This window comes from Equus quagga, unplaced genomic scaffold (assembly GCF_021613505.1).
Source record: "Equus quagga isolate Etosha38 unplaced genomic scaffold, UCLA_HA_Equagga_1.0 73442_RagTag, whole genome shotgun sequence".
NCBI lineage: Eukaryota > Metazoa > Chordata > Mammalia > Perissodactyla > Equidae > Equus > Equus quagga.
In genome coordinates this window covers 10831132-10840715 of record NW_025802777.1, presented here as the reverse complement: position 1 = coordinate 10840715, position 9584 = coordinate 10831132, and the positions used below count along the sequence as shown (strand labels likewise).

Genomic DNA, 9584 nt, shown 5'->3' with positions numbered 1-9584 from the left:
GGGGGGGGGGGGGGGGGGGGGGGGGGGGGGGGGGGGGGGAGTTGGAGGAAACACCAGGGTGCAGGATCCTTGGATTAAGTTCAACAGGGTGGCCCTAGCAGGGTGGCCCAGGATTTCAGTCCTCAGTCCATTTCCCCTTTCTGCTGCCCCTGGAGCTGGCTTTGTGCTTGTTGGCAAATATCCCTTTGTTGATTACAGGCGAGATTTCTGGAGCCAAACTTGGTCTCTTTCTACAGAAAACTCTCATGCCTTGTACACCATAATGATCTCTCTCTCTGGGTGGTGATATTGGCCCCAGACATTTTGCATCTGGATTCCTTAGCTTTGGGGAACCCAGGGAGAGTTGAGGAGGAGCTGAGATGAACCCATGAGGCTGCCAGCAGCTCTCTAAGCATAGGGATCATGGAGTACTGTAAAGGCAGGGGTGCTCATCACTCTAAAACGTAGTCCTCAAAACAAGGGGACCGCAGTTTTGTCTTTCCTTCTGAATACTGTTGCACAGTGGATCACAGAAGTGCGCTTGATTTCTTTTTTCCTGTTAAGGTGTTAACGGGTAGAATAGGTGATGTTTCTCATAGAAATAGAGGTAGAACGGAGCAAAAGGAGGGGATTCTGCTGGACTTTTCAGACAGGCCCATGGCATCCTCTTTGATGCTCGGGGCGAGGTGGAGTGACAGCTCACTCTCCTTGGCCTTTGAGAAGGCGGACTGCTGGTGTTTCCCAGAAACGGAGAGGAAAGCGGAGGAGAACTGTGATTGGCCCTGACCAAGACGACCTGGGGCAGCTGGCCCTTCCCTTCTGGGGCATCCTGTTAATGACATGGAGCACACAGTCTCCTCCGTGCCATCCCACATACCGACCTGGAGCCCTAGGACCACATTACGGCGTGGTCCCTGCCCCTGGGCAGCCGCTGTCTACCCAGCCTTTCTCTCTGTTGCTGGAATCGCCTGGCCCTGCCCCAGGCTTCCAGAAGACAGTGTCAAGTCAAGGGTTAAGAACACCCACTTTCAGGGCTATGAAAATCTGACTTTTCCTCTGGCTCCTGGGTGAATTACTTAACCACTTCAGGCGCTTCCCCTGTCTGTAAGGGGGCTAACAGGATTTGCCTCATCATGGGTCATGATGCAGCGCCTGGTACCCCGAGGGTCCTCAGGAAAGGCTGGTGGGGGCTGTTCCGATGCTGGGGAAGGACTCTATGGGACCTTCGCCTCTCCTTTCTTCCAGCCTCACCCCTCCATTGGGGACAAGCCACCTCAGCCAAGGCTTCGACCCCCAGGGAGCTATTGCCCTCACAGTGATACTCAGTGCTTGGTTCAGCAATCCCACTTTCCCATTTCTTCCCTGCTGTTCTTTTCCATTCAAAACTGGGCATAATGGGGCCCGCCCCATGGTGCAGTGGTTAAGCTCGTTTGCTCTGCTTTGGTGGCCCAGGTTTGCAGGTTCGGACCCCAGGCGTAGACCTACGCCACTCATGGCCCCACATACAAAATAGAGGAAGATTGGCACAGATGTTAGCTCAGGGCGAATCTTCCTCAGCAAAAAAAAAAAAAAAAGAAAGAAAGAACGAACGAAAGAAAGAAACCTGGCCATAATGAACCTCAATCTGTAAAGGCTTTGAAAATCCCCCTTGGAAAGGGCGATAGAAATGCACGGGGATGTTTTCTTGAGAAGATTCTCAACAACATCAATGAAAAATAGATGAGCTCTCTTGAATTGCAAATGCTCTTAAAGTTTAAAAAAATTAAAAATGTGAAAATCTGTCTTTTTTCGCTCACTCGTGGTGAGGTCAGTAAACATAAAACACAGTCTTTAGGGCCAGAAAACAACTTAGTGGCACCACCCTTCCCAGAAGCTTGAACTCAATTAATTTTAATTCAGTTCCGTTGCCACTGGCTTTTTTTTTTTTTTTTAACATTTCAATAACTATTTATTAAGCTTTCTCTAAGTGCCTGGCTTTATGCCAGAGGCTGTGGGGTTGAAGATATATAGAATAGTCAAATTCACTCCCATCAGAGGGATTATAAGCAAGTTCAATAAAGGCAAGATTTATAGCAAAAACAGCTAAATAGTGCCACTTTTAAGTACATAAGTAAGTGCTCACATGGCCAGAGAGTAGGAAAGGGCCAAAACTCACCCAGGTGGCTCAGGGCTGCATGGGTTTGCTGTCCACCACCTCGGCTTGACCGAACACAAGACCCGATGGTAGGATGCAAGCTGTTATGTTTCCTTTGCCAAGATGCCTTTGCAAAGCCACCACTGTGGGTAGAATCTTAGGGCCCCACTTTAAATGAGATGGCAGATTTCCAGAAGTCCTCATCTGCTCTGCCTTAGTTCATTCAGCTTGTTCTAGAATGGGTGACCTCCTAGGCATGACCTTGCCCTTGCTGGAACACCTCAGAACAGCACTGTGCAGGGAGCCGGGGGCAACTGCAGCTTGTGTGTGGTCCAGGGAGAGGAGGTGGGTTCTTCGGAGCATCGCTGGGCCTCCGCGCTGGTTGTTGCGCACACAGCTGAGAACCGGGTGTTGAAAGGCTGGGGTTTCTCGAATCTTCCTGGATAACTCTTCAAAGAGAAATCACCTTGTATGTTCTTTTGTGCATCTGAGTACATATGTTTGCTTCCGATTTGAAGGATAAAAAGCCCAAAGAACAAGAAAAAAGAGGGGATTTTCTTCATCGGCCATTTTCCAAGAAGATGGACAAGAACCTGCCCTCACACAAACAGCCCTCGGCCTCGCTCATCACGCAGATTCAGAACACCAAGGCCCTGCTGAAGGACCGGAAGGCCCCCAAGTCTGGCTTCCCTGACAAAGGTGGGTCAGCTCGGGGCACTCTCTAGGCCACTCGTGTTGAGCCTCGTGGCCCCTGTGTACCCCTCACGGGTGGCTGCGTGTGCTCCTGGGATAGACACGATTATTGTGCCCATGGGAAAGCAGAGTTAACACACCTGAGGCAACCAGGAAGCATCAGGGTCCAGACTGCGTGGTACTGGCCACTTGTGTGGGTGGGATTTGTGAAAGCAGGGATAGGATGCATGGTACCGTGGGCACAGAGACGGGGTGCATGGTATTATTGAACCAGGGATGGGTGTACAGCATGGCAGAGATGGGGTGTGGGAGTGGTGATCGGGGACACAGTGTGTGCGAGCCTTCAGCAGAATAGAGGACCCTGAGAGGCAGTGAAGTGATAGCTACAGTCTGGGCTCTGGGCTGGGGGAGGGAGCTCCAACCCCAGCTCTGTGGCTTGTGGCCCAAATTCCTTACCCTCAGAGGATCTTAATTGGTTCCCTTCCTTATGAAAGGAAACCTACATGCCAGAGCTATAGGGTGGATTAAATGAGATACACAGGTGGGCTTCTCCACCTGGTTCGGAGTCCAGCACATCAGGTAACTGATAAACATGAGTCTCCCTCCTCTGGGACGAGCATTGAGGGATGTGGAAAGGAAGCACCACACGGACTTAACACACACTGAGAAACGGGCAAGGGGGTGCAGGGAGCAGGGGCATGTCCTGAGACAGAACCATGGGGTGGAGGACAGGGCCTTATTACTGAAAGGGCATGGGAGAGATGGTGCAGGCCCATCTTCAATCCCTTTGTTTTAAATATGAAGAGACTGAGGGTCAGAGAGGACCAGGGCTGTCTGAGTAGTTCCCTGGGGAAGCAGGAAAGCGTTGGGAGATTCCAACAGCAGCAAACAGCACAGGTCTTACCCTAAGAGAGGCCTGGTTCTCACCCCAAGAAGAGCAATTCCATTTGCCTCAGTTTCATTCTCAGGTTTCAGGCAGGCAGGGGTCTCCCCACTTGTCCCTCTTTAGCGGATTCTCCTTTCTGGCTTCTAACCAGCAGCAAATTCAGGCCCTTGATGGTGGTGTCCTGTGATCTCCCTACGGAAGTCTAGGCCAGTGCTGCATAATTTGGGATAACTTTGCCAGCCAAGAGGTGCATCCATTCCATGGTGCTTCCCCTGGGAACTTTCCTGGTCCAACTGTCACTGGGTTTGTTTCTTTGCTTTTTTCCTTCATCCTGGGATTTAGGAAATCCCATCCTCAGAGCGTGTTAGCTTAGAAGCAGCCAGGAGGCAGTATGATTGCTAATACGGAGCGCTCACTGTGTGGCAGCCTCTGTTTCAGGCTCCTGACTCCAACCAGTGAGATTATTCTTCCCCCATTTCTAGAAATGAGGAAATAGGCACGGAGGGTTGTCCAAAGCCACAGAGCTGGTATGCAGCGGGTCCAGATTTCCAACCGGGCGGCCCGGCTCCGGAGCTTTTTCTCCTGACCAGCATCACTTGCTGCCTCCTGATAAGGGTGGGATGAAGAGGGGCCGGCGGACGTGCTCCCAGGGCCGGCCGGTGACCATGCCCTTTCTCCGGGGGGGTGATGCAGTGTCCCTGTCTGTGTGCTGGGAGCTGACCCTGAGGTGGAGATCCGCAGGGTGTGTGTGGGTTGCAGGGTGTGTGTGGGTTGCGTCCTCTCGAATCTACACCTGTGGGGAAGGGAAGGAAGCAGGGCTGGGCAGAGGGAGAAGTTGGGCTACCAGTGGGGGCCACACAGCCATCCCGGGGAGGGGAGGGGACGCTCAGGTGCAGCCGGGACACCGGAGAGGAGACGTGAGCCGGTAATGAAATTCTACTTCTCTCTGCTGGTGAGTCTCAGGCATCTGTGCCAGCCTGAGCAGGAGACTTATTTAGGGATCTGTGTATTTATTTATGTAAGGTGAAGAGGATTCCCAGTGCCCCTTGGCTGCTCCCACAATCACTCCCCGTGGGCAGCAGCTTGTTCTTGCAGCCGGGCCTCGACGGGGGCCTGTAAAAGGTGATGGTGGAAAAGGGAGCTCAGAGAGCCCGGTCCACAGGAACTTGGCTTTGTTTCCCTCGGCTCCAAATTTGTGGGGGTTTTTCCCTTTCATTTCTGGCACAATCTGCAAACCTGGATTCCAGACTCTGCCAACTTGAGATAGAAACCGTGGGGATTGGCTCGTGGCCTCAAATATATAGATGAAGAGTGCTTCACTGCTGTTCAGAATTGCATGAGGCTCTGGTGGGATTGAGTCATGAGGGAGCCCTAAAAAGGAAAGAAATTCTGGCACACGCTACAACACGGATGAACCTCAAGGGCTATGCCAAGTGACACAAGCCAGTCACAAAAGGACAAACACCGTAGATTCTGCTTATATGAGGTCCCCAGCATAGTCAAATTCACAGACAGAAAGTGGAACGGTGGCTGCCAGGGCCCGGGCGGTGGGGGAATGGGGAGTTGCTGTTGAGTGAGTTCAGAGTTTTAGATTTGTAAGAAGAGTTCTATTTCACAACAATGTGAATGCACTTAACACGACTGATCTGGACGCTTAAAAATGGTTAAGATGATAAATTTTCATTACGTATTTTTTAACCACAATTCAAAAAAGAAAAAAATTCATGAGGGAAGTGCTCCTTCCCATTCTCAGGTCCTCAGCAAGCTGGGCTCGGTGTGATTCTAGTTTTGTGCTTGCTCTGTTGAACCACGTACCTTTTTTGTTCCAAAGCCTCTTTGGCAGGGTCCAGAATTTTAAGCCACCAAAAGGAGAGCAGATGTTAAGCTGGTGCCATGAGGCAGATCAGAGCTCAGGAGGCCTCCTGTCACCAGCCTTCAGCCTTCTGTCCCCCCCATTCTAGAAAGACCGTCTGGTCCCCTGTGGGGAGAGTCGGATGCTGAGGCCGTTTGCCTCTTGATTCTTTCTGACCTCCCTAGGTAATGCACTGTCTCGCTCCAGCTGGAGGTCAGAGCAGGCGGGAGAAGGGCCGCTTGCACTATTCACGTGGCTGTCTTCATCATTTCGTTTGCTTTCTTGGTATGCAGATTCCTTCGGCTGCCGCAATATTTTCCGAAAAACCTCAGATTCCAATTGTGTGGCTTCTTCTTCCATGGAGTTCATCCCCGTCCCACCTCCCAGGACCCCCAGGATTGTCAAGAAACCGGAGCCCCCTCAGCCGGGGCCTGGGAGCACCGGAATCGCCCCCAAGGAAGACCCCCTGTTGCTGGAGATGGTGCGCTCCTTCGAATCCGTCGATCGCGATGACCAAATAGAACTGCTGTCCCCATCCCATCACTACAGGATTCTCAGCTCCCCGGGGGGCGTGGCTCGCGGGCATCCCAGTGAGCGGACGCTCTCCCCAGTTCTGCTGCCCGGGAGCTCGTCGCCTCTGCAAACTCCCTTGCATCCCACCCTGGTCTCCTTTGCTCACGAAGATAAGAACAGCCCCCCCAAAGAGGAAGGCGTGTGTTCCCCACCTCCGGTTCCCAGCAACGGCACCACGCAGCCGCTGGGGAGCCCGAACTGTGTGAAAAGCCGAGGCCGGTTCCCCATGATGGGCATCGGACAGATGTTGAGGAAGCGGCATCAGAGCCTGCAGCCCTCTGCAGACAGGCCCCTGGAGGCCAGCATGCCCCCACTGCAGCCCATGGCCCCTGTGAGCCTCTCTTTCGACCTGGCCGATGGGGTCAAAGGCCAGTGTTAACCTGGGCCCGTGGCAGGATTCTGGGTTTTTCTAAGGGAAGCAATGGAACAGAGCTCCACACATCTGTCAGGGTGTGAAGATTCCGTGGCCTCATCTACTCCTGCCACACAAGGTCCCAACTGTGGAACAGCTGAAATCCACAAACCCAAAGCCTGTACAACACAGTCCTCCGCAGGGACCGCCAGAGATGCTGGAATCCACTAGAAGGGCTGGCTGCGGGTGCAGCCAGTTCCAAGCATTCATGTCATTCTTCCTTCCACCTACTCACCCGCTCTCCGCCCACCTCCCTCGGCTGGGCTTGGGGTAAAAACCATGCATCGGCCTCTGGGCTACCCAGATTACAGACTGTGACACGATCTTTCTTCACTTTGTGCTCTGTGTGTGCCTCTCAGTGGATTGTTCTCTTTTCAGCAGTCGGCCACGGTCACATGGGGACTGACTGAGGCATCACACAGCAGCTCATCTGGGCCACGGTTTCTCTTCCTTTCATAGCAGTGAATCCCCACAGGCTGGCAGGAGCTGGCCATCCAGGGAGGAGGGCCAGGTGCCCAAAACCTCAGAGGAAGATGGGCTGGAACATTCGCCACCATCGCTGAAAGGGGAAGCTGGGCAAGGACTGATCCAAACAGTAGGGACCCGAAGGAAAGGAAAAGACCGAAGGGGACACTCAGTTGCCAAGCAAGGTTTTGACAGATTTTTTTTCTTTATTGGCTAAAACTTGCTAACGGTCGAATTATCTTCTCCAAAGATGATTTCTCTTTATGTGATGTTGTTAAATCGAAGTAACGTAATTTTTAAAAACCTAGATAGAGAGACAAGAAGTGATTTCACCAAACTGATGTTTTCCCGTGAGGCTAAGCGTGAGAGCATAAGAGCTCACCAGGGATGTTTTCAGTGGCTGGTGAACCACGGGAGCCTGCTGGAGGGGCGTGGTCACAGCCGGCCCTGTGCTCTTCCCATTGCATCCACAGAGCCCCGATCCTTCTGGAAGGCGTGGAACATCATTACAGTTGGTTATTTAGAAAGAAGGAAGATGGTTATGGTTGAATTTGCATGGCAAGAAGACACCGTTACCTCTGTGCAATACAGTTTTCAAGCTGCCAAGAGAGTAAGTGAGGTTTAGAGAGCTCAGCTAGTTTGCTGTGAGCTGGGAGCAGGCTTGCCTGGCCTGGCAGGAGTCAAGTTCATAACACAACGCATGTCTTCTTGGAGGAAAGCAGTGTTTCTCAAATAGGCTTTTGAATTCGTGTTCTGTTTTCACACCTTTTGTCAAGGATTGAACCAAAGATGCGTCTCCGGTTCTGTGTCCATGCCGTCCATGTGTGCGTGTTTTGTGGACCCCAGTGTTGTCTGACCGTGTTGAGCTGGAGCCTGCCGGGGGCTGTCTCCACGTGGGGCCTGGGCCCTGGCACTTGGCAGGGACCACTCGGCCGTGAGCAGAATTGGGGAAGGAAGAAGAATTAGCACAGGTTGGATAGCAGTTAGCTCAGGAGACAAGTTACACCACAGCCTGGCGTCTTCAACTGTTGACAAGTGCAGGCGTGACCAGAAACCACTGCTGTGGCCACCCTAGGGCTCGTCCTCTCAGTCCCAGTGGTTCCAAAACAGGTCACTGCCCTTGAGGATTGCAAAGCCTGCCTTCACGTCCATTGGCAGCCAGCCTGTGCCAGAGAGTGAAGTGGTTCTTCATCTTTTCTCATTTCCCAGTGGTGATTTCCTTCGGCCCCACACGTCTCCTACTCAGCGAGGAGAGAGCAGGTATTTGGCTGGCCCCAGAAGCCACTGCGGGCGGTGCCCAGTCCTGGCTGACCTTGACAGGACCTGGAGTGGCTGCTTCCCCCTTGATGAGATCGCCCAGCCCTAGGGCTTGTGATGAGAAGGTCAGACTCCCAGCTGTTGTGTTATTCCTTTGTAGGGCTCCAGACTGGGTTCTGGAACTTTCCATTGAAAATAGAGCTTTTTAAGCAGAGAGAAGAAAAGAAGCTTTTCCACACGAGACTCTCTCCATTTGATGTGAATTGTTTGATTTTCGATGGGTGAAGAAACCTTTTTGATGGTTTCGAGCTGCGAGTGTCCCGCTTTGCAGGTTTGCGGGCTGTGTTCCTGTGCCTTGTGAACTGCCTCTAGTCCTTGATGTCTTTTTCTTGTATCTTACCTTCCTTGACAACGTGAGTGTTTCTGTGTCGCTGTTAGATGGTCGGAACCTGTTTCCCGTTCCTCACTTGCTTCAAGAACAGCTGCAGACTGTCATCCAGCTAACTGACCGTGTCGCCGTTGGTAACTTGAACTGTGACCTCAGGTTTATTCCGAACCCAGTGAGAGGTGAGGGGGAGTGGGGAAGAGGGGTGAGCTGTATTTTTGTGTGTGTGAGCACCTGACAAATCTATGAAATCGAGTGAAAGAAGAAATGTTAAATTCTTTATTATTTTATTATATTTATATGGAAAACTTGAGTATTCTTTGGTAAGTACAAAGCGTGTTAGCTCTTTGACCCATGACTGTCTCTCATTAGTCTGAGCCTGTGTTCTCAGTCAGCCTGTAGTTACCCATGGAAATGACTGAACTCTCATTGTGTGAAGTCTAGAAGGAAGTCAAATTTAATTGTGCGGTTTGGTCATAAGTAAGGACTGTATTTATGTCACCATTATTAAATATATGTACTTTTATAATGACTGTGAAATATACTTTTCCCTCACTATGACTGCTTCCTTTCTATGCTGATAAATCCTAAAGGCTTGAGCATGTTGCAAATAGTCGTAACCATTGTCTATGTAAAGTTCTTGGCCCAGCAACTGACCGGATACAAGGGGGAATCCAGCTGTGGGGCATTCGAGGGCATTTTCTGCTTCAGGATCGCTGCTTCATTTCACTTGCAACAGGTCTGCCTACAAAAGTCTTTTTGACTGACATACGGCGGTTCAAGACGAATCAGCACTTTTCTTTTTTGGGGGAATTTGGATTTCCCATGGAGACTCTGAAAATGGTGCGTGAAGAATGCCATCTGTAAACACTCCCTCTAGATTTTGTCCTTGCTTTAGGCCTTGGTGAGGGATGCGGAAGAGGGGTGATGGGCTGCTTGGAAGAGGGT

At 51.5% G+C, this 9584-nt stretch overlaps 1 protein-coding gene across 2 annotated transcripts in view; it reads left to right on the top strand.

The window, feature by feature from the left end:
• The window catches only part of LOC124234220 (hormonally up-regulated neu tumor-associated kinase), a 103465-nt gene extending 94283 nt beyond the window's left edge, over positions 1-9182 (top strand). For both annotated transcript variants that reach the window (XM_046651464.1, XM_046651465.1), the window contains 2 exons: positions 2632-2812; positions 5838-9182. In XM_046651464.1, the coding sequence (XP_046507420.1) occupies positions 2632-2812; positions 5838-6496 (840 nt within the window). In that variant the 3' untranslated portion in view covers positions 6497-9182. The remainder of the gene's footprint in view (positions 1-2631; positions 2813-5837) is intronic.
• The last annotated feature ends 402 nt before the right edge of the window (positions 9183-9584 follow it).